Below are 27,825 nucleotides of genomic sequence, written 5' to 3' on the forward strand. Positions count from 1 at the left end.
AAGTGCACATATACAAGACATCACACATTGAGTGGTTGTGAAAAGAGAACAAGTTTTTATTTTTTATTGTCCATGTACTTTAATAATCAGGCTGAATATCCCTCGTCTAAGGCATTTTGTTACAGAAGAAACACCATCTACATTTTGCAAAGGTACTGTGATAGGCTACATACATTATTTGGTCATATGTATATAGATAAACATTTGAACCTTCCAACACGAGGATTGACCTTTTTTGTGTGTGGTTAAACATAAGTGAAAATATTAACATAATTGAAATTATACTCTGCTAAATGTCATTAGTATGCATTTGTTGGATTCAGTATTATGCATCAGAATAACATTGGGATTAATATAATTGCATTTAATCTCAACAGAACAAGTTAAATCAATATGGTGGATTGTGTTCATGTTCAGAATATCTGATTTTACACATTTCCCATATGAAACTACTAATACTTTTCTCCAATCTATACAGTATCAATGTCGAAATAGCCAACTTTTAAAATCCCTTCCCTCTAGATGACCAGCCAGCGGCATTAGTGACATATTTTTGTGTGAAAAGCTACGCAAATGCTATTAAACAATTCTGGCCTTAGCAGATAAACGGGTGAACAGCTACCTGAAGTTCAAGTTGCATCAACTTTTATTGAAAAGGGCTACACAGTACTTAATGTACTTTTAGCCAAAACATTTAACCAGCCCTTTCATACCTTTGTCATAAAGAAACAATTGAGCATTTCATATTCAACTGACTGTTGGAAGAGCTACTGTTGTAGCAATTCTAGACAGTATTCCATTTTTACAAGGTACCCAAAGAACAAAAGCACTCTTGCACAATTTCTAATTCTGTATAAAATGAGGTATTTTCTCTTCTCTTAGGCTGTTTACACAGGCAGACCAATTCTGATATTTTTTCTCACTAATTGGTCTTCAATCAGATCTGATGCGCTTGGAAAGAACATGCCTGTCCAAACACAGCCTTAGTAGTGCATATCAATGTAACAGTGCAAAACCAATTACAATGACTATATGTTCAAGGACTACCTTGTTAACAGACTATTGTTTGTACAGTATTTACCGCCCCAGCACTATAACAAGGCTTACACATATTCACTCGAGACATTCCACAAACAAAATCCTTATCAATTATTTTGAGGAACAACATTCAAGCTGAAACACATAAAACAATATCTAGATACTGGTAAATAATGCAATGTAATTTTATTTTTTATTTTTTTAAATGTGTGTGACGCATGTGTTTAACATCTTGTTGCTCCCCCAAAAACCTCAAAGTAATTAGATAAAGTGGCCCTCTGAGGTTCTCATCATAATACTCACTAGTTGCCTTTTGAACATCGTTACAAATGGGTTTAGGCCAGTATAATTCAAGCTGCAGTGTGACGGTAACTTTAAAATGGATGTTATTTTACAAAAGAAACAAGAATATGGATTGTGTCCCTGACACTCAAAGGGACGTGGTCCTTCGCCCATCCCCCATCACCCCAACCTTTCACAAAATCACTAGTCAATAATGACATACTGTAGCATACCATAAACAGGATGTACACGCTCACTTCAACATAGATGTTTCTCTAAGTCCTGTCTATTCAGCCATATATTACTTTTTGGGTAGTCATTGTGAACATACAAGCAGCAGCAGTTTAATTCACTTTCGAAAAGCAGCCTTGAATTCCATTACAAGGGGCAAACTTATTCTAGTGTAAAGTCATAGTGAATTCCTTTGACTAGGTAGGCCTGAGAGAAGCTCAGAAACCCATCGTTATGCCATCCGTGAACATAACTAGCGATAATTATGCACAGCCTGATAATATGAAGTCGACCTAGTTAGATACCATGTGTTGAAATCATTTGTTACTGATACCTATACGTGGTTACACATTTACATTACAACACATTCTCTTGAGGGAGTTACTACAAGGTATATTAAATACTTTACAATGGTATATATCAATCATTGCTGTTGCCAAGGCAGCTAATACACAAACAATTTACAAAAGACACTCAAGGATATGTCCCTTCAGAGAAGGCCTGAGAGTATTTCTGATGTCTAGTTTAAAATCTACAGATTGTCTCATTCTGGTAATACACCTGTTTCCGTTTATTCTTATAAAAGATATTGTAAATGTTGTAAGGCATTTTATATACAGAGTAAGTGTGGCCTCGTGAGGACCGTATAGACAGGCTGAGCTAACCCCAGTCCTCAAGTCCAGCCTGCAGATAAGCCTTACTACCGGTTTGTCAGGTAGCCTGCAGCCAGTAGCCAGGCAAAAATAAATACTAAGTACTGGACTTGTCCTTGAAGGCTGGGGTTGTCCATTTCTGGACAATGAGAACAAAATGTAACAGCCAAAAATGGGAGACCCCTTAACTAGCAGCACTGCGAGGAGTCTCCCCTATAACTGTGTTTCTAGGTCTGACGTACAACACAAGGCTTGAGTCAAGGCATCCAGCTGGAATGTGTAGATAGAAAACAGTAAATCTCTCAGGAGGCAGTACCATAGTAGGACAATGGTGCAAACTACTAGCTAGCTCTGTCATAAATGTGCATTAGGTATGTACACAATGTATATACATTTGTTTGAAAGTCAGATGATGTAGGAGAAGCACATGGATTCAAACATGGCTACATTAGAAAATCCTACTTCCATAACTCAACTAGGTCACGAGGCTTCCCATATCGACAACATCCCATATTGACAACATAACTGCCGGCAGATCTGTGTGACATTGGGCACTAAAGACTATTAGTGTGGGATACTATCACTCTTCCTCTGCAGCCAATAACCAATAACCAGCAAAGTCTCTCAGGGAGTGAGTGACAGAAGTCAAATTAGGTGCACCGTCCTGTGTTTCCATGGTTCTGTCTGTGTGATTGTCCAGACTCTACTGGATGTGAAGCATATACAGCAAATATGAGAAATTAAATACATGGCATATCTTTCAATCCAACTTCTCATATACATCGGAAAACATTCTTGTTGTTGACGTTAGGTTATTTCCAAGTTGAAATTAAGAGCATAAATCAATGCAGCTAAGCATATCAGCCACACATACACACTGTAGACACCAATGCCACACACACACCAGAATTCAACACTGCCATACTCTGGTAAAGCCAATCTGGATAGGGCGAGTCTTAAATGGCAGATGAGGGTTGGTAGAGACAGCCCTTACCAGAGTATGGCACTGATTTACAGGCCTCTCAGGAAGAACAGGGATGTGGGTAGTGTTAGAGAGATATACAAAAGGCTTGTCACAACAGGGTCTTCTTACATTAATTTCTAACCGGCAAAAACAAATGAATCCCTTTCAATTTAAGTATATACCAAAATAAAATTGTTCTCTAAAATACTCTTACACACGCATACAAGCACACATGCAAACACACGCAAAAACACACGCAAAGTAGTAATTTGGCATCCATTAACGTGGCGAAGAGACAGGAGTGCTTAGATATTACACTCACTGATGTCACTATCACCTCATCTCTATCCCAATAAGACACTGAACACACTCTTGATTATCTCCAATTGGAAGGAGCTAAATTACCCCCACCAACCAAAAGCTAGCAAACGAAGGTTGAGTTTTCAGTGAAAAGTCTAACGCTCAAAAACTGAACTGAATCAAAGCAGGCATATCTATACATATGTGCTGTAAAAAATAAAAATAAAATAGCTTATCAACTGCAATAATGAAAATGAATGAAAATGATTTCCTTGAAAAACATTGGTGTCATGAGAGGAGATATTTCAGATTCTGAATTCTTTCCCTCCCAGCATCCTGTTTCTGGAATTGTTCTCATTTTGCTATAAAACCACCCCCATTAACCTTGACCCCAGATCACAAATATAGTGCACTGTGCGACTTGTAACAAAGTTTGGCCAACTGTACAAAAGATTAGTGGTAGTTGTCATAGCGTCCTTTCCTCTGTTGTCCGGGCCCACTGAGGGTAGAGGATGGCAGGCACCAGTGGCTTGGGAATGGCAACTCCTCAGTTTGTCTCATCGCTATCTCTCGCTTTCAAAAGTGGCTGTTCGTAGGTTGTCAGGTCAATGTGAGAAAAAAATGCTGCCCCCCCTCTTTCTCTATCACACAAACACACAACCATCCTATGTTACAATAGAACACATTTGTCTTTATCCTTGGGCTCTTTTTTGGGTTTGCGCTCCCCGGCAGAGGGCTGCTTCCCTGGGCTGGGCGTGGCTCCAGCTGCAGCTGATGATGATGATGCTGCTTCTGCTCTGTCTGCTTCGTCACTTCCCTCTGCTGGCTGCTGCACAACACAGACAGGATGGAACAGGAGTGTCAACCATAATACCTACCTGTTGCTTATTCAAGCGGGTGAATAAGCAACATTATAAACTGGGTGGTTTGAGCCCTGAATGCTGATTGGCTGACAGCCGTGGTATATCAGACCGTATACCACGGCTATGACAAAACATTTATTTTTACTGCTCTAATTAAGTTGGTAACCAGTTTATAATAGCAATAAGGCACCTCGGGGGTTTGTGGTAAATGGCCAATATACTACGGCTAAGGGCTGTATCCAGGTACTCTGCTATGCGCCGTGCATAAGAACAGCCCAGAGCTGTATTTGAACATAGAGATACATTCAGATAGAACATGTATTGTGTACAACAGAATAATGTCAGCTATATATTTCATTTCTATCTGACTAAGCCCCTGACTGCTATATCTATATAAACTGACAACCCTTACCCTTTTTCTCATCCTCATTCCTCCTTTTTTCCTACACATCTTTCTCTCATCATATTCCTCATTCAATTCCACTCCTCGCATCTTCCCTCCCCCTTCTCACAAGTTCCCCTCCTGCTCAGAGGGGTTGGGTTCAATGCGGAAGACACATTTAAGTTGAAGGCATTCAGTTGTACAATTGACTAGGTATCCCCCTTTCCCTTTCCCTCCCTCCCTCCCTCCCTCCCTCCCTCCCTCCCTCCCTCCCTCCCTCCCTCCCTCCCTCCCTCCCTCCCTCCCTCCCTCCCTCCCTCCCTGGCTCCTCCCCCGACCTGTGCTTGTGCTGCGGCAGCCTGCTCCTGCTCCTGCTCCTGTTCCTGGTAGTACTGGGAGGCTCGTCGGTCCTCCTCCTCCTGCAGCTTCTTGGCCAGCTCCAGGTCACTGATGCCCTCGGGGAGCTGCTCCCACTGCAGGTCCTGACTCTGCTGCTCCTGCTGCAGCGACAACGCCATCAGGTAGTCCTGCATACAGAGAGGAGAGGGGGGGGGGGGGGGGTAAAGAGAGAGAAAGAGAGAGAGAAAAAGAGAATAGAACCAGGTCAATGAGTCTCACGTCATGGTGTTTACACTGTTACCAGAGTGATGTGCCACTGCCAAGTAAGCCTAGTTTAAGTAAGCCTAGTTGTAAGCTACAAAACACCACCCATTTTAAAGTCAGGGCTACACACCTCTTTCTTCATTCATAACCCTCATGTAGAGTGAAACCAAATATTTTCCTGAGTGCAGCATCAGACTGTCTTAATTGTCGGCTATGATATGACCTCTCAAGCATAAGAGTGTCTGGGTGGATGAGAGTGTGAGTAGAGATGACTCCTCCCCCCCTCTCTGTATTGGGTGAGGTGGTGAATATGGACCCTGGCAGATGGACAAGCTGCTGGGCAGCCCTGCCACCAGGCCTAACGGGCCAGCCAATCAGCTGTCGTCTGCACAGGGGACACAAACCACATCATGCATTATTAAACAGCCAATCGAAGTGCAGCGTGATGCAGCGCAGTACATAGGGAGGCGCCACATGTCACGGTCATTTCCTGATCAGGCATTCAGACAGAGCAGATGAGCTTTGAACATATATTATTGAGGAACTTTCCCCCACTACTTCTCCAGAGTAGAGCTGAGTGCAGATGGAGCAGGCTAGGAAGCCACAGGGAAAACTGAGCCCAGATAGAGGGGATGTGTAATATTTACTGTACCCTTTATACAATCCACTCTGTTTTTATTTTATTTTACCATTATTTAACAAGGCAAATCAGTTAAGAACAAATTCGTATTTTCAATGATGGCCTAGGAACAGTGGGTTAACTGCCTTGTTCAGGGGCAGAACGTCAGATTTTTACCTTGTCAGCTCAGGGATTCAATCTTGCAACCTTTCGGTTACTAGTCCAACGCTCTAACCACTAGGCTACCTGCTACCACAATCAGGTACACTCTGATTGTGACTCCCCCTGACCTAGTATTTTTGTAATGCTGCACTGTGACTGTGCACCTTGTTCTCCATGGTATACATCCTCTGCAAGAGATATGTGGTGCACCCAACAGTGCGAAATGGCTGCCATGAGTCAGCTAGATGGGTGTTCAGCATTGTTTATCGTTGCTCCCATTAATGAAGTGGAACTGGATCAGAGGGCCCAATTGGCGTAGTGGTCTGACCTGGTCTATCTGGTCCTGCTGTCCGCGGTACACTGTCTCTGGGTCTGACGGGGGTCGCAGGCGGAACTCAGAGTCACAGAAGTTGCCATCCCCGTCCACATTGTGCAGGCTCTCCCACACCACCTTCTCCTCCGTCAGGAAGCCCTGGTCTGTCACCAGGAGGTACAGCTGGCCCTGATCACACAGAGACACACATTATACATCTACACACTTTCACACTTGGGGTCATGGGTGCTACACACAGCTTGCTTCACTTGGCAAGCATGCTCACACACACACTCTCACACAGACAGGCCTGCTCAACTTCCCCTGCTACAGATAACAGGAAGAGCCTGTCCCAGCTGCAGTGATAAGTGGAGGGACCACAAGGCGGTTGAAACCATCGTAGATAGCATTAAGACTCGAGGTGCTGAATAGGTCCCCATCACGTGTCTACCATGCTCCTTGGGGCATTTGTATTTATGCCCTCACACCAGCTTCAGAACCCTGTGTACTGAATATTAGATCACCTGGGCCTGGGATATGGGGAGATCTATTGGGAGGGGGAGGACAGGGAGAAGGGGAACGCACTAACAGTGCTCAGCTGTTAACAGATGGTTGAAAAGACTTGGATGAAAGAAAGTCCCCATGTGTCAACAACCTACAATACATAGAATGGGGTGATCTGATCCGGAAGCTAGCAATACATTTGAAATAAAGGTTTATCTGGGACTGAGTGATATGAATTCGGTAACATTATGCAATTCATTTATATAACACCCTTTCCCACTACTAAGAGGACAAGGCAGACTTAATTAACTTGTTTTTGTTCATAATGGATGGTGGTTTTGGGACGCTGTAGCAGAGGAAAGTAAGGAAGACCCATTCACAGTAAACAGTACTGCAAGGCCCCATTTGTCATAACCATGAAACAGTGGATATTGTCTCGTCAATGACTTGAGTGGTCATTCACCTTGAACTTGATCATGGTGCTGAAGTGGTTGTTCCTGAAGAACACACAGAGCTCTCCTTCCTGCACGGTGGACGTGAGCTCACACAGGCCGTGGTACGTCAGCTGGGTGGCCGTGCTGTGCAGAAACTGCTCGGCTACAAAGCCTGCAGGTAGAGAGAGAGGGAGAAAGAGAGAGAGGGAGAAAGAGAGAGAGGGAGGGGGGAGAGAGAAGGCAAGAGATAGAGAGCGAGTCAGTGAGAGACAGACAGACACACAAGACCGACAATGACCGACAGGCTGACAAACAGACAAAGACTTAGGGACTGATATAGAGATATAAAGTGATGTACAGACGAACAAGGATAGACACACTGACCTATAGAATGAGACACAGAGAGAAAGAGAGCGAGATAGACAGAGTTGTATTGAGTGACACGAAGAGACAGGGTGATATTCTAACTAAGACGAGGAGACAACTAGACAGACCGTGGAGAAGCACTGGAGAGGAAACTGAGACACAACTAAAGTCAGTCGTCCACAGGAATGTTTAGGCCAGGCCTCCGTTTATCTGCTCAGCGCAATAGGAGGAAATGTCGGCCTTATCAAGCAGCCTGGGATGTGTAGTGGAGAGGCAGCGAGAAAGAAAGCAAGCAACACATCCCCCCAGTCCGTCGGTCCACCCACCTTCCCCAGCCAGCTCACTGCTGGCCGACTGTTTGCAAGAGATTATCTTCTCCACCAGCTGGTTGTAGCTGCAGTTACCCACTGCCTTCACTGTGTCGCCCATCTGGAGGGAACATAAAAGAGGAGAGGGCATTCATCAACCATTGTTGTGTTCTATTATGCAGTGAAGAACAAGCGACAAGAGCATATTGTCATGTTTTCAAAAGAAAAATACTCAAGAGGAGCTGTATGCTAACCAGTCATTCTGAAGTAATTTCTTTCATAAATAATGTGTGGAGTTGGTTTATTGTCTATATGACAAACGGCTATAGAGTACCACAGTATGAGTTATAATACCCATAAAACCTAGTGGTCAAACAGGGAAATGGTTCCAATCGTTTTTCCACCATTAATTTTTCACACAGGGGATTTTAGAAACACTTAAAATAAGGGCTGTGTTTCGTGTAGGCTTACCCTGGCGTGACGTTTTGATAACCGTGTAAATCTCTCTAGGACAAGGTGACTTTAAACAATATATTTGCCTGTATATCATAGCAATAGCTACATGGGTTAAAAAGGTAGACTTAGCGTTATGATGTTGCCATGAGCAGCAACGTAGTTACTGCAATGAGTGCGATGCAATACTTTGCTCTCACAGTCACACAGAGGATCTGGGCATGTGCACGGGTTTGCTTCACGCTGCTACAACGTGGTAACTACAGGACCAAAACAGCAGAGTCCAGCCTCAGGCTTCAACGTTCTGAGTTATTGCGGATATTGACCCACTACTGCTGTTTTCTTTGTGCATTTATGTCAACTCGCTGAGTCTACTTTTAAAGGGGGCTAAGAGAGGGAAGGGTTCTCACCTGCAGGTCCACCAGCCAGCCGTGGTAGAGAGGGATGTCCAGCAGGTCAAAGACAATGCACTCTGGGGTGTACTCAAAGACCCGCACCCCTGTGAACTTCACGTTGACATCCAGCCCTGTCTGCAGCTTGTGCAGCACCGCCATGGCATCACTCATATTCTGGGGGACAACAAATAGAAAGTCATGTTCCTTTTCAAGGTCTTTAGCCAGGGATGTTAGTCTTTGTAGAATTCTTGTTAATTATGGCATTGAAATAAGATTTGACATTGGAATAAATGTTGAGGACAGTGAACCAACCACTGTCACATACTACAGCAGTTACAGCTAGAAAAACAGCAGACTCACCCACAGAAACCTGCTAGTTTGTACTATCAGTTAAGTATACAAACTGTACAAATCAGAAAGTGTCCTGACCAAGGAACTTCCTGTCTACCGTACTCATCACTCCCTCCTGTCGTTCCCCCCTCAGACACACAAAAGACTAACAAGACCCGTCTGTAGCAATGCGCATGCCCCGCCCACCTGAGGATCTGTCTTTTTCAGCCATCTGTTTCCTGTGTTTGAGGGGTGCAAAATCCACGTGTAACTTAAATCTTTCTGAATTGATTGCTTTCACTTTACTTCTACGACTCCATCATACTTTTGCTTGTGCCTGTCTTTTTTATTCATTAACGTTACGACCGCGGAAATATTTGTAATGACCTGTCAAACACACTCCGGTAACGCCTGAAATGGGCTGAATGGAATACATTGTCTTTCCGTTGCATCTATAAGAACACTAAAGCTTCTTTTCGCGGATGTAACACATCTCAACACAAGAATGATCACTTTATTTTGATGGGTGTTCATTTTTTTGTGGAATTGAAAAAAGTTGTAATTTGCTACAGTTGAAATGTTGACAAATTAAATGCACTGAAATGAAAGCAACTTCTGAAAATGAACACTCGGATTATAGTGATATTATGTCTGAACTTGCAAACAATTCAAAGTATGTATAGATAGGTGTAATCTATAGCCAAGCGTGTTGATTTTTAATCCGAGGGTATCCTGCTATTGGCACAATTGTTGAATTATGCAACAGAATGTGACAACAGTCATTAATTAGGCAGTCTAGACAGCACAGGTGAGTGCAGGTAGACCGAGAGTCCAAGACAGAGGAAGTGTTTGTGGTTGCAGCCCTGTTCCACCCCTTTATGTTAATGTTTTCATTTATGCAAATACATCCATTGTATTTATGCAACTGTTTCAAGTACACATTTTCTTTATTTTAACATAAAATATAAAAGAAATACCTGACTTATATATACATATATATATATATCTATAAATAAAATGGTGAGTGCACCCCCCCCAAAGAAATAAACACCTGAATTCCCAACAAAATCCCTGAATGCCATTCATTATTTTTCAGTGCCAGTAAAATGTTTTATGTGCTATAATTCAGTCAATCCTGATGGATAAAAAAAAATGATATAAAAGTTTGGAGTATCTTCATCTATTGTCCAACTGCTGCATTTATTAGAATTGTTTTCAAAACCTTTTAACAATTTTGATGACCGTTGCTTTGGTCTGTGTCACAGGGAGCCTCTGCAGCTGTCTCCACACCCCACACGCACAGAGAGGTGATAGTGGGTGACTTTGTGTGTATTTTCTCAATTTTCTAAGAGGATAACCTGTCAATAAGAGGGAAAATAAATTCCCAAAAGCAGGGAGATTCTCCAGCTTTCGCACTTAGCGGTGTGAGTCGTTGAAAAGACTTTCGCTGGACGATCTGTGTGTGTGTGTGTGTGTGTGTGTGGGGGGGGGGGGGATTAGGACGCCTGTGGACAGTTGTGGGGAGGATTAGTATGGTTCATGTAACAGACCATGCAGCTGCTCCACTCCAAGGGAAGAGAGCTTCAGTCACATGACATCAGATGAACCCCCTGAGAGCTACTGATTAGCACCTCACTAAGCGGGGGACTTCATCCACTTCCACAGTGCTTTGCTTTGCTGTTTACACTATATATACACAAAAGTATGTGGACACCCCTTAAAATTTGTGGATTCGGCTCTTTCAGCCACACCTATTGCTGACAGGTGTATAAAATCGAGCACACCGCCATGCACTCTCCATAGACAAACATTGGCAGTAGAATGGCCTTACTGAAGAGCTCAGTGACTTTCAACGTCATAGGATGCCACCTTTCCAACAAGTCAGTTCGTCAAATTTCATGAAATTCATGAGATTCATGAAATGGGTTTCCATGGACGAGCAGCCGCACACAAGCCTAAGATCACCATGTGCAATGCCAAGCGTCGGCTCGAGTGGTGTGAAGCTCACTGCAATTGGATTCTGGAGCAGTGGAAACATTCTCTGGAGTGATGAATAATGCATCACCATCTGGCAGCCCGATAGACAAATCTGGGTTTTGCGGATGCCAGGAGAACTCTACCTGCCCCAATGCATAGTGCCGACTGTAAAGTTTGGTGGAGGAGGAATAATGGTCTGAATTTTGGGGGGGGTCATGTAGTCCATCATTGAGACACACAGCGAGGATTCTCTCTGCTTTATCCTCCTTGTTATCCTACTTGTATTCTTGAGGACAGGTGCTAAAGCACAAGTCAAACGTGAGTCAGCGCTGTATATACAAAATGTGCCTACAAGCAAAAAACACACACACTGACAAGTGCACACACAAACGTGTGGGCACTGCGTCTCTGTCTGGCGGGTGGCGAAGCTGGCAGCACAGTAAGAGATCAGGAACGTGTCCGCCCACTGCTCCCGCTCTGCCCAGTGCCCAACATGCTGCCTGCTCTGCACACCCACGCCCTCCTGCTGTGTGGCCAAGCCCTGCTCCACTCGGCTCCAGCCGCTCACAGTCTACAGATTATGACCTGACTACATCTAAGTAATGCCACCCTAATCATAAATTCTATGCTGAATATGAGATCCACACAGAGCCTGTGGTATTTGCATGTGATGATGTACAGTAGACTATTCCCTGGTCACTGGACAATGAAGGCCAGTATTCAATGGTTCCACTCCAGCTTTTACGGAAGAGGGAGACTGATTGGATAAACAGGCCGGCCTTCCTGTCACATGTTCCACTAGCAGGCTGGGAGCCAGATCAACATTTAATTCCCACAGCAGTCACACACACACACACACACACGGCCACGCTCATCCGCCAGCTCAAACCAGCAGGTCTCTCTCTCTCTCACACACGCTCTGCTTCCACTTGGGACTGGTGAGTGACTCCAGACCTCCATCCGCTGGCAAATCAGGCTGATAGGACCACGAAGTTGACTGACAGACTGATTGACACACAGGCTTTGCTTCAGTTTTCATGTCAATGGCACACTGGACAGCTCCCCGAGTATTATGGAGATCTGGCACAAAACTTTGTTAAAAAGAAAAACGCTATTGCAACCTCTTTGCAATAAGAAATTGAGACCAAAACCTCAAGAGAAGTTCCAAGTGTTTAATACCAAGGATACAGTCAGCTGAGTGCACATATTTAGAAAGTTCACAAAACATCTTATACTCTTCCCTCCTTTTTGTCACCACCCTCTTGTAGTTGTCACCTCCCCAGCTATACATTTTATGACCCCAATGAGTTTCCCTCTGGCTCCCCTGTGGAATGTCCATGGTCCTCTCTTTCTTTAGCCAGATGTCAGATTCCCACCTCGTCCATCTTCTGTTCTGGGCTTGACCCTGCTCTCTGAACCTAGGCAATTTCCTCTTCTCTGATTGGGTTATGGTTTCTAAATTAGCATACACACAGTTTCAGGGCCTAAACTCCATTAATACTCACAGTAATCATTCACTAAACAGGATAAAAACTACAGTTTAACATGTTACAGTTTAATAGAATCCATCAGTAACCCACGTTAGTTTAAGTCTGCATTTTAGTCTACAACTGTGCACTCTTAAAATCCACAATCATGTATATATACAGCGACACACTCCCATCCTGCTACATTATTTTTTAGGAGCATCTCCATCTCAATAAAATAGAACATTCTATATCGTATAACCATAAAAGCGCTGTCAAGTGAATTGTGCTACAGTGTGCAAACTCTCAGGAGTGCCCTTTATCATGGGAACATTACCAAGACCAGTCCTTGCGGAATAAATCGTTACTAATCGCTCCAGTTTCTGAGTTACTGTTTAACAGCCAAGCAATCGCTATTTTAATCCTCATATCCTCCGACAGATGATGTTTGATGTTTTGAACCCAGAATTTATAAATAGAACTCTGTTATGATGAACTCGTTCAACGCTCTTCAAAATCATAAAAGGAGCTTGACTATTCAAATATGCAGCAGACAATATCAAACAAAAAGTCAAGAACAAGATATATATATATATACACACATACATATACTGTTGGAATCGGAAGTTTACATACACCTTAGCCAAATACATTTAAACTCAGTTTTTCACAATTCCTAACATTTAATCCTAGTAAAAAGTCCCTGTCTTAGGTCACAGTTAGGAACACCACTTTATTTTAAGAATGTGAAATGTCAGAATAATAGTAGAGAGAAGGATTTATTTCAGCTTTTATTTCTTTCATCACATTCCCAGTGGGTCAGAAGTTTACATACACTCAATTAGTATTTGGTAGCATTGCCTTTACATTGTTTAACTTGGGTCAAACGATTCAGGTAGCCTTTCACAAGCTTCCCACAATAAGTTGGGTGAATTTGGGTGAATTTGGGCCCATTCCTCCTGACAGAGCTGGTGTAACTGAGTAAGGTTTGTAGGCCTCCTTGCTCGCACACGCTTTATCAGTTCTGCCCACAAATTTTCTATAGGTTCGAGGTCAGAGCTTTGTGATGGCCACACCAATATCTTGACTTTGTTGACATTAAGCCATTTTGCCAACTTTGGAAGTATGCTTGGGGTCATTGTCCATCTGGAAGACCCATTTTCGACCATGCTTTAACTTCCTGACTAATGTCTTGAGATGTTGCTTCAATATATCCACATAATTTTCCTCCTTCATGATGCCATCCATTTTGTGAAGTGCACCAGTCCCTCCTGCAGCAAAGCACCCCCACAACATGATGCTGCCACCCCCGTGCTTCATGGTTGGGATGGTGTTCTTCGGCTAGCAAGCATCCCGCTTTTTCCTCCAAACATAACAATGGTCATTATGGCCAAACAGTTCTATTTTTGTTTCATCAGACCAAAGGACATTTCTCCAAAAAGGTACAATCTTTGTCTCCATGTGCAGTTGCAAACCGTAGTCTGGCTTTTTTATGGCGGTTTTGGAGCAGTGGCTTCTTCCTTGCTGAGCGGTCTTTCAGGTTATGTCGATATAAGACTCATTTTACTGTGGATATAGATACTTTTGTACCGGTTTCCTCCAGCATCTTCAAAAGGTCCTTTGCTGTTGTTCTGGGATTGATTTGCACTTTTCGCGCCAAAGTATTTTCATCTCTAGGAGACATAACGCGTCTCCTTCCTGAGCGGTATGACGGCTGCGTGGTCCCATGGTGTTTATACTTGCATACTATTGTTTGTACAGATGAATGTGGTACCTTCAGGCATTTGGAAATTGCTCCCAAGGATGAACCAGGCTTGTAGAGGTCTACCATTTTTTTCTGATTTCCCCATGATGTCAAGCAAAGAGGCACGGAGTTTGAAGATATGCCTTGAAATACATCCACAGGTACACCTCCAATTGACTCAAATGATGTCAATTAGCCTATCAGAAGCTTCTCAAGCCATGACATGATTTTCTGGAATTTTCCAAGCTATTTAAAGGCACAGTCAACTTAGTGTATGTAAACTTCTGACCCACTGGAATTGTGATACAGAATTCTAAGTGAAATAATCCGTCTGTAATTTTTTTGGGGAAAAATGACTTGTGTCATGCACAAAGTGGATGTCCTAACCGACTTGCCAAAATTATAGTTTGTTAACAAGAAATTTGTGGAGTGGTTGAAAAACAAGTTTTAATGACTCCAACCTAACTGTATGTAAACTTCTAACTTCAACTGTATATATAAACTCGGCAAAAATAGAAATGTCCTCTCACTGTCAACTGCGTTTATTTTCAGAAAACTTTACATGTGCAAATATTTGTATGAACATAAGATTCAACAACTGAGACAAACTGAATAAGTTCCACAGACATGACTAACAGAAATGGAATAATGTGTCCCTGAACAAAGGGGGGGTCAAAATCAAAAGTAACAGTCAGTATCTGGTGTGGCCACCAGCTGCATTAAGTACTGCAGTGCATCTCCTCTTCATGGACTGCACCAGACTTGCCTGTTCTTGCTGTGAGATGATACCCCACTCTTCCACCAAGGCACCTGCAAGTTCCCGGACATTTCTGGGGGGAAATGGCCCTAGTCCTCACGATCCGATCCAACAGGTCCCAGACGTGCTCAATGGGATTGAGATCCTGGCTCTATGCTGGCCATGTCAGAACACTGACATTCCTGTCTTGCAGGAAATCACGCACAGAACAAGCACTATGGCTGGTGGCATTGTCATTCTGGAGGGTCATGTCAGGATGAGCCTGCAGGAAAGGTACCACATAAGGGAGGAGGATGTCTTCCCTGTAACGCACAGCGTTGAGATTACCAGCGTTGAGATTACCTGCAATGACAATGATTGAGTTGGAGGCCTGCACAGCCACGCAGTCATGGGTGAACAGGGAGTACAGGAGAGGGCGGAGAACGCACCCTTGTGGGGCCCCAGTGTTGAGGATCAGCGAGGTGGAGATGTTCTTTCCTACCCTCACCACCTGGGGGCGGCCTGTCAAAGTCCAGGACCCAGTTGCACAGGGCGGGGTCGAGACCCTGACGAGTTTGGAGGGTACTATGGTGGTAAATGCTGAGCTGTAGTCGATGAACAGCATTCTTACATAGGTATTCCTCTTGTCCAGATGGGTTAGGGAAGTGTGCAGTGTGATTGCGTCTTCTGTGGACCTATTGGGGCGGTAAGCAAATTGGAGTCGGTCTAGGGTGTCAGGTAGGGTGGAGGTGATATGGTCCTTGACTAGTCTCTCAAAGCACTTCATGATGGCAGTGAGTGCTACGGGGCGATAGTCATTTAGCTCAGTTACCTTAGCTTTCTTGGGAACAGGAACAATGGTGGCCCTCTTGAAGCATGTGGGAACAGCAGACTGGGACAGGGATTGATTGAATATGTCCGTAAACACACCAAACCCACTGTCGTTTGTGCCCATAGGCGACGTTGTTGCCGGTGATGTCTGGTGAGGACCTGCCTTACAACAGGCCTACAAGCCCTCAGTCCAGCCTCTCGTAGCCTATTGCGGACAGTCTGAGCACTGATGGAGGGATTGTGCGTTCCTGGTATAACTCGGGCAGTTGTTGTTGCCATCCTGAACCTTTCCCGCAGGTGTGATGTTCTGATGTACCGATCCTGTGCAGGCGTTGTTACACGTGGTCTGCCACTGCGAGGACGATCAGCTGTCCGTCCTGTCTCCCTGTAGCGCTGTCTTAGGCGTCTCACAGTATGGACATTGCAATTTATTGCCCTGGCCACATCTGCAGTCCTCATGCCTCCGTTTCTTTTTTTGATGAGTTTTTATATATATATATATATATACACTGCTCAAAAAAATAAAGGGAACACTTAAACAACACAATGTAACTCCAAGTCAATCACACTTCTGTGAAATCAAACTGTCCACTTAGGAAGCAACACTGATTGACAATAAATTTCACATGCTGTTGTGCAAATGGAATAGACAACAGGTGGAAATTATAGGTAATTAGCAAGACACCCCCAATAAAGGAGTGGTTCTGCAGGTGGTGACCACAGACCACTTCTCAGTTCCTATGCTTCCTGGCTGATGTTTTGGTCACTTTTGAATGCTGGCGGTGCTTTCACTCTAGTGGTAGCATGAGACGGAGTCTACAACCCACACAAGTGGCTCAGGTAGTGCAGCTCATCCAGGATGGCACATCAATGCGAGCTGTGGCAAGAAGGTTTGCTGTGTCTGTCAGCGTAGTGTCCAGAGCATGGAGGCGCTACCAGGAGACAGGCCAGTACATCAGGAGACGTGGAGGAGGCCGTAGGAGGGCAACAACCCAGCAGCAGGACCGCTACCTCCGCCTTTGTGCAAGGAGGAGCAGGAGGAGCACTGCCAGAGCCCTGCAAAATGACCTCCAGCAGGCCACAAATGTGCATGTGTCTGCTCAAACGGTCAGAAACAGACTCCATGAGGGTGGTATGAGGGCTCGACGTCCACAGGTGGGGGTTGTGCTTACAGCCCAACACCGTGCAGGATGTTTGGCATTTGACAGAGAACACCAAGATTGGCAAATTCGCCACTGGCGCCCTGTGCTCTTCACAGATGAAAGCAGGTTCACACTGAGCACATGTGACAGACGTGACAGAGTCTGGAGACACCGTGGAGAACGTTCTGCTGCCTGCAACATCCTCCAGCATGACCGGTTTGGCGGTGGGTCAGTCATGGTGTGGGGTGGCATTTCTTTGGGGGGCCGCACAGCCCTCCATGTGCTCGCCAGAGGTAGCCTGACTGCCATTAGGTACCGAGATGAGATCCTCAGACCCCTTGTGAGACCATATGCTGGAGCGGTTGGCCCTGGGTTCCTCCTAATGCAAGACAATGCTAGACCTCATGTGGCTGGAGTGTGTCAGCAGTTCCTGCAAGAGGAAGGCATTGATGCTATGGACTGGCCCGCCTGTTCCCCAGACCTGAATCCAATTGAGCACATCTGGGACATCATGTCTCGCTCCATCCACCAACGCCATGTTGCGCCACAGACTGTCCAGGAGTTGGCGGATGCTTTAGTCCAGGTCTGGGAGGAGATCCCTCAGGAGACCATCCGCCACCTCATCAGGAACATGCCCAGGCGTTGTAGGGAGGTCATACAGGCACGTGGAGGCCACACACACTACTGAGCCTCATTTTGACTTGTTTTAAGGACATTACATCAAAGTTGGATCAGCCTGTAGTGTGGTTTTCCACTTTAATTTTGAGTGACTCCAAATCCAGACCTCCATGGGTTGATAAATTTGATTTCCATTGATAATTTTTGTGTGATTTTGTTGTCAGCACATTCAACTATGTAAAGAAAAAAGTATTTAATAAGAATATTTCATTCATTCAGATCTAGGATGTGTTATTTTAGTGTTCCCTTTATTTTTTTGAGCAGTGTATATATATATATATATATATATATATATATATATACACACACACACACACACACACACACACACACACACTACCGTTCAAAAGTTTGGGGGCACTTTGAAATGTCCTTGTTTTTTAAAGAAAAGCACATTTTTGGTCCATTAAAATAACATCAAATTGATCAGAAATACAGTGTAGACATTGTTAATGTTGTAAATGACTATTGTAGCTGGAAACGGCAGATTTTTTATGGAATATCCACATAGGCGTACAGAGGCCCATTATCAGCAACCATCACTCCTGTGTTCCAATGGCACGTTGTGTTAGCTAATCCAAGTTTATCATTTTAAAAGGCTAATTGATCTTTAGAAAACCCTTTTGCAATTATGTTAGCACAGCTGAAAACTGTTGTGCTTATTAAAGCAGCAATAAAACTGGCCACCTTTAGACTAGTTGAAAATCTGGAGCATCAGCATTTGTGGGTTCGATTACAGGCTCAAAATGGCTAGAAACAAAGGACTTCCTTCTGAAACTCGTCAGTCTATTCTTGTTCTGAGAAATGAAGGCTATTCCATGCGAGAAATTGCCAAGAAACTGAAGATCTCGTACAACGCTGTATACTAATCCCTTCACAGAACAGCGCAAACTTGCTCTAACCAGAATAGAAAGAGGAGTGGGAGGCCCCGGTGTACAACTGAGCAAGAGGACAAGTACATTAGAGTGTCTAATTTGAAAAACAGACGCCTCACAAGTCCTCAGCTGGCAGCTTCATTAAATAGTACACGCAAAACACCAGTCTCAACATCAACAGTGAAGAGGCGACCCCAGGATGCTGGCCTTCTAGGCAGGAGCTTGGAGAGCTACGACTGTACGGCAGTCAGAACATTCTCCTTGGACAGTAATCGCGACTCTGGTATGTACACACGCACACATGACTGTTCTCCTCCCCGAGCGATGACGTCCGTGAAGAGAATAACATTCACAGATGTGCTGGTTCTTTGCCACAGCAGAGTGGAGAGAAGGAGGATAGGAAGAAAGGCCATGCCCCACCCACATTCCAGGCAGCATGGATAGGGATGGGAGTGTGGATGGGAGTGGGAATGAGAAAGCCATCCCTGACAGGCCATGTGAACCACTCAGAGCCCCAGCACTGGCCTCGATCTGAACTCAGCCATGCATCCCTGAGCACCCTCCCACAGCGATGTGAAGAGACATGACCTGCCCCACATGACCATGTTGTGCCGTAGGCCTGATAAGACGCGGCTTATGTAACCTATATAGGGGCTAAACGCAGCTCCAGGGCAGTGGGCTGTTTTTCCATATAACCATAATCATCATGCTGCTTATTTTCATCTTACATAAATATACATTCATTGGTCTTTCTGGAGATTCATTCCCAATGCAAATGTTGTGCAAATGCACATGACCGTATAAACACTCATCATCTTAACATTGCATCGTTGCCCATTAGAATATGATATATTTCTGGATAGAAGAGGACAGGAACTGCAGTCACTAAATGGCAGGCAGGGATATTTTAGGCTGGGAAGTGAGAACAAGTGATCCCCTTGGCGTGGTGCGAGTTAATAGTGTGATGCTGCTGCTTTACTTTTTGGCTGCTGCTCTGCCATCAGAGATCTAAGAGGGAGAGGGGGGTGCCCAACAGCCTAGAGCCTGCCTGCCTCATCCTGCATGCCTGTCTGATTCTCCAACATGAGCCACAGACAAACACAAAGAGAGATGGACCGGTAGACATGCGTATGATCAGTGAATAACTGCCCTTACTGCCCCTGTGTTTAGGCAACAACAGTCCTTACCTGTTCATAGTTTAGCCGCTGGGCTTCAGAAATCTCTTTCGGCTTGGCATCGAGGATGTAGTCTCCTGCAGGGGAGAGTGAGGGAGAGAGAGAGGAGGAAGCAACATCAGAGAACCTGGGGATACAGGCCAAGTAAAGCAGCCACAGACACACAGGGGAGCTGAGAGGGAATATATCATCAGGGTAGAGCCCTGCCCGCTCACCAGTGACATCACAGCCTGCTTACGTCAATCCCAAGTGAAGAGTTGATATTATCGACTATGTTCTGATTTCATAAGAAGTGTCTAATCCTCAGTGAGAAGGGGGATGTTGAGTGTTAAGCGCTGGCCAGCTGTTTTTCCAGGAAGGGCTCGGCCAGGCATGCGGGGTCAGTCAAGCCCTAGCCAGTGGGGAGCCGCTAGAAAGGTGTTAAGGGCTTAGTGTAGGACCTAGGGAGAGCAGCCACTGGGGCAGGCAGGGAGAGCCTTGTGAAGAGCCCTGTGGTGCTAATCACAGTGCACCTGTCATCCAACCATTAACATCGCACCCAACTCCACCCTCCCCTCTCTGAGCAACACATAGCGGCAGTGTCTAGCTGTCAAAAACATACCCACTTGCGAGATATTTTATGTTACAAGATAATGATTCTGAGACTTTTATATCTGAAAAACAAAAAAATAGGCCTACTTTTTCCTCATAACCCAACGATTGCTTTCTTACTTTAACAAAGTGAGCCAGTAGTCAGTGTGTTTGAGAGCCGGGGAGCTACTCTGATTCAATCTCCATATCCTCTCCTCAGACACAGGCTTCCTCAGCCCTGGCCATGAATGCACCCAGCTGAGGCCAGTCAACTGACTCGGACATTTCTATGCCCAGGGAACCCCCGGCCATACCCTCCCTACCTCCCTCCGCCTGCCCCGTTCCCTGCCAGCTGACTGTAGACTGTGCCCTCCCTGCCTGGGCCTCTACTGCTGCTGTTGATGATTCACTGGCATGCTCCACAGAGTACTAAATCCCAACATCAACCAGTAGCCTCTTTAATACAACATACATCTCCTCCACTTCTGCCCCTATGGGCCTCACAGTAGTTTTTAATACAGCGTCTGAATCAGCCCACATTAAATGGGGCTCTTTCTGAGCTGCTCTTTTTCACAAACCATTATTTTTTGTCTGGGCATGAAACAATAACTGTTCGTAATGAAGTGCAATGGTGAGGCTAGGAGACAGGCCTATCTGCCTGTTCCTGGACATTACACAAGATGTATGTTTGACCAGGGACCAAACCATTCATTATGAGTTCTCAGCCACTAGCTGGAGTAAAGACAAAGCCGTCTCCACAAACACAGAGCCGCAATTTATGGGCACTTGTGAAAGAAGAGCAGAGACGGCTCAGAGGCATATGTGGAACGATACGTGCACACAGCCTGCATAACGCAGTTAAAGGTCGTTATTGTACAGAAGAGGGATGGCTACAACCATGAGCATTCCTCCGAGGAAATCTAACACGACACAGTCGGAAAAACAGACGTTACATGAAATGAAAACGCTGTGCTTCATTACCGTTTGTCACCTGTGATTTGCAGAAGGGTTGAAGTGCTCACTGAGTCAGGGTGCTCAAAAGAGACAGGGAATGTTTTTACACTGAACTTGGAATCAACCATGGGTATCTGTAGGAGCAGATGAGCAAGGTGCAGAGCTGCAGACAGAGGGAGCAATCAGGGGACTCCATCTGGGGCACAATGGGGGAGAGGGCCCTGAGTGGGTGGGAGAGGGGGTAAAGGCCTCTCTGTGGCTTCTTACTGGTATTGATCAAAGAGCTATGGGGTTGGAGTGAGTTCTGTGTTCCATCAGACCCACACACTAGGCTACCTCTAAAATATCTAAAGATGAGCAACTGTGTGTCTCTCAATGTGCTAATGCTTTGGGTCAGTCTGAATGGTCTCCTCTCTCAGGGTTTCATGTCAGTTGACCAGCAGGGTACAGTTTACAGTTTGTTAGCCTCCTCTCTACTAAAAAAGTATTTGGAGAAGGTCAAATTAGATTTTCCTGGTCATAGTGTAGTCTGACAATGAAATGCACACACTGTAGATGATACTTTTTCTTCCAGCAAAATGAACCAAACTCTAATGCATGCAATTCAATTATAATTGATCAGTCATGGACAGCAAGCGCTATGGACTCACAGAGGCAGATTCTGTAGGGAGGAAACCCAAGGCTATCCCATTAACAGAGTTCAACAACAGACACAATTACTCATTCTAAATTACATTTTCCTAGCCAATGCATCCTAAAAATGTAACATCTAACCAAAAGGTAACAACATTATTGCATACAATCATTATTACCCCTGGTACAAAACACACTAATGAGAAGTGAATACAACATTTGAGTTAGGCCTAATGAAAAATACTTGAAGAGAAGCAGCAAACTGAGAACTGTAATGAATATTCGCATGACTGACATCAAAAATATATTTCTTGACAATGAAGAATCATCCCTCTGTTTCCCAATCACATTTTGCTGTTTACATTCTTGGTAGCTAACTAACTAATCTGTCCCCCAATGAAGCACGACAGTGTACACTGTAATTAAACCATGGTGAGAAATATCCTTAGCCATAAATTAACGAGTCTGTGTCTTGGCCCATAATGACTAATATAGATTAAATTAAAACCAGTTGAATCTGCTAATCACATGCAGAATGTAGGACAATGTACCACAAACAGTCAGGAGTCTTTTAGTGCAAACTGACCTCTATACCGAACTCCCAAATGATCATATGAAAGTAAACAACTCCCATGGCATGACTAATGTGGATACATTTCAGGACTTCTGGCGTCTCTCAGAACTCAGCAGCTGGTGACTCCATTTCTCTTATAGTTAGAGTTGTTATTGACGCCTAACAGTCATTATATGATGCATTTAGCTAGAACACACTCAAAACGGGACACTAGTCATGGCACCAGTCAAAGAATTATAGAGCTTGTAAAATTGAAGCCAAACTGACCACTGCCATGAAAAGAGGGCTTGGCTATAGTGACATATTTTTTTTCTCTATAGCTTAGATGAGAATGCCTTTAGTAACAGGACACCCCTGGTTCTTCATCATAACAGCACCCAGCTATGGAGGGAGGCAGTGGGGTCAGCGTGCCACGCAAGGAGAAAGAACACAGCTCCTGTTTCCCTGACATTAGCAGAGCTTGGTCCACAGGGATTCTTCAGTCCTCCTGGTCAGTCTATACTGGACCATACCACCTGACCTCACATGGGTATTAGTGATGCGTGGGTGAGCTGTTTGTTCATCCGCACCCGCTCACAATTGGTAATAATTCATCCGCAAGCGCTGATGAAAATCTGAGGCCCTCACCCGACCCTAACCCACAAATACAGAAAATGCGTTGTACAGACTGAGATGGAAACATTTTTAGATAGCCTAACAAAATGTCAGAAATTATAAGCAGAAACGTAGGCCTATGTTAGTCTATAATTAGATACAGGCAGCTTCTCTTCTGTAATTACTTCTTGTCCTAGAAGACTAAATAAACCTTTGCTTACCAGAATGTTAGAAATCAATAGTGTTAATGTTTCAATCTATACTGAACAAAAATATGTAAAGTGTTGGTCCCATGTTTAATGAGCTGAAATAAAAGATCCCAGAAATGTTCCATACGAACAAAAAGCTTATTTCCCTCAAATTAGTTTACATTCCTGTTAGTGATAATTTATCCTTTGCCAAGATAATCCATCCACCTGACAGGTATGGCATATCAAGAAGCTGAATAACAGCATGATAATTACACAGGTGAACCTTGTGCTGGGTACAATAAAAGGCCACTCTAAAATGTACAGTTTTGTCACACAACACAATGCTACAGCATGCAATTGGCATGCTGACTGCAGCAATGTCCACCAGAGCTGTTGCCAGAGAATGTAATGTTAATTGTCTCTACCATAAGCCACTTTCAACATTGTTTTACAGAATTTCGCAGTACATCCAACCAGCCTCACAACCACAGACCACGTGTAACCACGCCTGCCCAGGACCTCCACATCCGGCTTCTCACCTGCGGGATCATCTGAGACCAGCCACCCGGACAGCTGATGAAACTGAGGAGTATTTCTGTCTGTAATAAAGCCCTTTTGTGGGGAAAAACTCATTCTGATTGGTTGGGCCTGGCTCCCATGTGGGCCTGCCCTCCCAGGCCCACCCATGGCTGCGCCCCTGCCTAGTCATGTGAAATCCATAGATTAGGGCCGAATGAACTTACTTCAATTGACTGATTCCCTTATATGAACTGTACCTCAGGAAAATGGTTGAAATTGTTGCATGTTGCGTTTATATTTTTGTTCAGTATAGTTGACATTGTTAAAATTGTTTTCTTTCCTCTTTCATCTCTGCTTCTCTCACACAGCAAATACGTTCTGGGACCAAGGAGAAAATTGAATGACTTAAAAAAAAAAAAAAAAAATCCAAATGACATCAGTTTCACCGGTTAGGAAATTAAAACCTGTTAAAACAGCTCAACATGTTTTTGATAAGATCTCAGTCCGGCTTGGATGCATATTTTATGTGGTTTAAATAATAATAATAAAGATAAAGTGATGGCTTACACTTTCATGATGCTGATATAGATAGCACCGCCACCTTTATAGACTGTTCCTAACCGCACATTCATTCTCTCAAGATGCTGAAAGAAATAATAATTCTTAATTCTGCAGGAGTTAATATTATATTAGGCGATTGTGAGAGGTTATAGACCTACAGTCAATCAACATTTCAGTTAGGCTACCATTTAATTTAACCCATCTGAACAGTAGTTCCCTTGTTGTGCCATTTTGAATTCCCCGTCTTGAGACTGTGGAATCATCACACATGACATAGCAGTTCTGGCTATCATCCTTTTTTACCACTTCTCTACATTTTCCCCAAACATCAACTCTCCAGTTCGCAGATTTTCTATTATTGAATTAAACTCCGACATTGTCCTTTTTGCCTCATTGGATCGATTTGAACTTTTCTGCCCAAGTTCCCAAATGCATTTGGCAATTGCCGTGTATTTAGGTCGCTACAGTTAGTGTGTAGCCTAAGCTTTAGGGCCTAACGCCAGACAGAAAAAATGAAATGAAAACCTCAATGTAGTCTATAGATATGAATTGCACATTTATGGATTTGTTATGCATTGTTTTCTCTTTACTCACCTCGCCCGCCCTTCATCCATACAATATTTTATGACCCTAAACCCACCCACCACATCTGTGGGGACTCCAGGCATATAACTAATGGGTATACAAGTACATATGCACTCTTCTGAGTGCAGGTCTAGCAGCTAGGTGACGACCAGAATGCGTATAATGATCCAGGTACAGTATTGAATTTATTACAGAATCTTCTTGTATTCACTGGCTAAAAATCAAGTGGAGGTTTTGTTATTTTAGAAGGAAAACTCCGGTAATATTGGCATATTGGTGATTTCACAGCAGCTATGCAATTACTGTGTGCCATTGCTTAAATCATATGAAATCCATATTATATAGCAATTTATCCTAAAGCTAGGAGAGGCAGCAAATCCACAGTCTACTGAAGGGAGTTGAGGAAATGAGTATAATAAGACTGAAGGGCCAGGCAAGCAGTGAGGCAGGTCCTGTGATTATTCACACAGTAATGCCTTCTCAGGCAGTGGGACATAATTACAGCCCTCCAGTACTCTGTCATTAAGGTCACATTGCACTTCCCAGGCTAGTTTCTACTACAGCTCAATGCTCCACTGCACTGGTGTACTACAGTTACAGCCAGACTAGCAATTTGTGACATGGACCTTCCAGGCAGGTTCAAAACCAAAGAAAAATACAGTATTTCCCATTGCCTTTGAGCACTGTCAAGGTGGCTTGAATTTGTATCAGGCTTTAAAAAACAGGTCACAACTGTCCGTAAACTTAGAGAAATACTAGAGACCGGGAATAAACTGTACACTTCACCCTCCAGGAGGGCAACTAAAGAACAGGTCACTGATTTAAATGACACTTGGGTCTTTGGTTTCGTAAACAGATTCTCACTTATACTCACCAAGATATTCCATCAACTGTTCAGCAGTTATGATCTCCATCATTGGTGGCATCTTCACCTGTAATGGAACCACATATATTATTTAACAAACCAAACAATATGACATGCCAATAGAACCTGGCTGACAGGATTCTCCCCCCCCCCATGATTATGGTTCACAGTAAATCCAACCACACCTGGGAAGTGGAAAACTGTGTTTAAAGTCACCAGAAGTGCACTGTTAGCGGTTGCACAACTGTCAGCACACACACAGGCGTTTGAAGCAAAGAATTCTGTTTACAGTCACTTTCATGTCACCCATTTTCACAGTAGGTAGTGAAGTTTTAGGGAAGGTTTCAGACAGAGCTGCAGTTTAAGTTGTGAAGCCACATACTGAATCAGAATCTCCACTGCCTGCCAACCAACTGTCACTGACATTAAATAAACATTATCTTTATGATGTAAATTAAACCAGAGGCTTAAAAATGACTAAATTGGAAGCTCTCAGAGACTACTTATAAGAGAGGGACTGAGCTGCCAAGGCCGCAGCATGGGGAAAATATATACAACTGGGTCTATGGTATAATTGGTCAATGTGACCTGTCAACAAACTCCATCATAAAATTACAATAATTGAGTATTAAGAGAAAATAAAGATGAATGCATACGAGTGGTATAATTTGAACTTTAACTTAAATTCTCCCCAAATGAAGGAATGTTATTTATGAATCTTCAACTTTTCATGGTATTCTATATTCTGGCAGGTGATAACAGCTTATTTTACTACTGATCATTCCATTTTTATTTTAAACTGATAATACAACAGATAGTGTAGTTATGATGACCAGTTTCAAATGTACTTCTCTATTAGTATTGACAAATAATATATGTGGAAATGTTCCAAATGGCATCATGCACACCACATGTAAACTTGTCTCAGGTCTGGTTATGATGTCAGTCATTTACCTTCCATGCCAGCAATAGGACATTCATAATTGCCAGCAAAGGGCATGGACCGTTCTCGTTCTGGGTAATGATAGGTGTGTTTTCCTCCTTCCACTTGATCCACTTGATGTGGTATATGGACTGGCCAGCGCCCCGGTCCTTGGTGCACGGGATCTTAGTTCCATCAGCCCCATACTCGCTCTGTAGTGTTATTGCCAGCCCCCTGTCCTCCAACCCTTCACTGTTGAGATCGAAACTGGGACAGGAGTTGAGGTTCGAGAAGGACTCAAGTGAGTCGGCGCTCCTAGATTCTGCCGCGATGCACGGGTCACTCCCACTCTGCAAACCCTCGCATATGGTTTTGTCAATCTTAACTCCACATTTGACGTTTCCCGTATTTGTTTTGTCCGAACATAGGTGTGTCGGTTTTGCCAGTTTCACTGGTTCAACTGACTCACACCCCACCACCTCAGCTTCACCATCTGTAATCCTTGCCCCCATTGAGGAAGGCTCGCCATCCGTTTTATTGTTTACTAACTTTGAGGTGGCACCCTCGCTATTTCCTGTAGCCAGCTGCGTGCCATATCCCATCCCGTTACTCAAATGATCTCCAGATCCAGAGGACAATGTCTCCGACCAACCACTCGATTGAATGTTCTTCTCTTGCACTGGGAGAGACTCGATCATTTCTGCCATATCTAATTTCTCAAGACTGGAGATAGCATTACTAGCAGTGCTAGGGGCACTACTGGAGCTAGTAGTACAACTAACCAAAGTACTGAGAGAACGCTCACTATTCTTGCACGTATCGGTCGCTCCCTTCATTCTGCCAACTGTTTTAATATCGCCCATTTCTCCTGCAATAGTAGCACATAGAGTACTTCCTCCAACATCTCGATGCAGGTTTGCATTTTTCTCCATTTCGATTTACACACTGTCGACAGCTTTTAGCTAGCTTAATTCCAGCTCCAGCCCCACAGACGCCATGACATCTCTGCCAGTGACGTCACTGTAGAAGAGCC

The 27,825-nt window shown here is 44.0% G+C and overlaps 1 protein-coding gene across 1 annotated transcript; it reads right to left on the reverse strand.

The window, feature by feature from the left end:
* Window positions 1–32: 32 nt before the first annotated feature.
* Window positions 33–27,825, reverse strand: mindy2 (MINDY lysine 48 deubiquitinase 2). Its single transcript, XM_071401701.1, has 9 exons — window positions 26,825–27,825; window positions 25,880–25,937; window positions 19,837–19,901; window positions 8,886–9,044; window positions 8,041–8,143; window positions 7,378–7,520; window positions 6,426–6,599; window positions 5,052–5,240; window positions 33–4,297 (listed from the first exon to the last, which is right to left on the reverse strand). The coding sequence occupies exons 1-9, from the start codon at window positions 27,722–27,724 to the stop codon at window positions 4,139–4,141; spliced, it is 1,950 nt and encodes a 649-aa protein (XP_071257802.1). The 5' UTR covers window positions 27,725–27,825; the 3' UTR covers window positions 33–4,138.

This window comes from Salvelinus alpinus, chromosome 5 (assembly GCF_045679555.1).
Source record: "Salvelinus alpinus chromosome 5, SLU_Salpinus.1, whole genome shotgun sequence".
NCBI lineage: Eukaryota > Metazoa > Chordata > Actinopteri > Salmoniformes > Salmonidae > Salvelinus > Salvelinus alpinus.

Bases quoted from the DNA above. Each gene is read 5' to 3' on its own strand.
- mindy2 (XM_071401701.1), bottom strand. From the start codon at position 27,724: ATGGAGAAAAATGCAAACCTGCATCGAGATGTTGGAGGAAGTACTCTA. The intron at 25,938-26,824 runs GTAAATGACTGA...GTTCCATTACAG, and splicing joins TCCTATTGCTGGCATGGAAG to GTGAAGATGCCACCAATGAT. The intron at 4,298-5,051 runs GTCGGGGGAGGA...TGTGTTGTGCAG, and splicing joins CTGCCGCAGCACAAGCACAG to CAGCCAGCAGAGGGAAGTGA.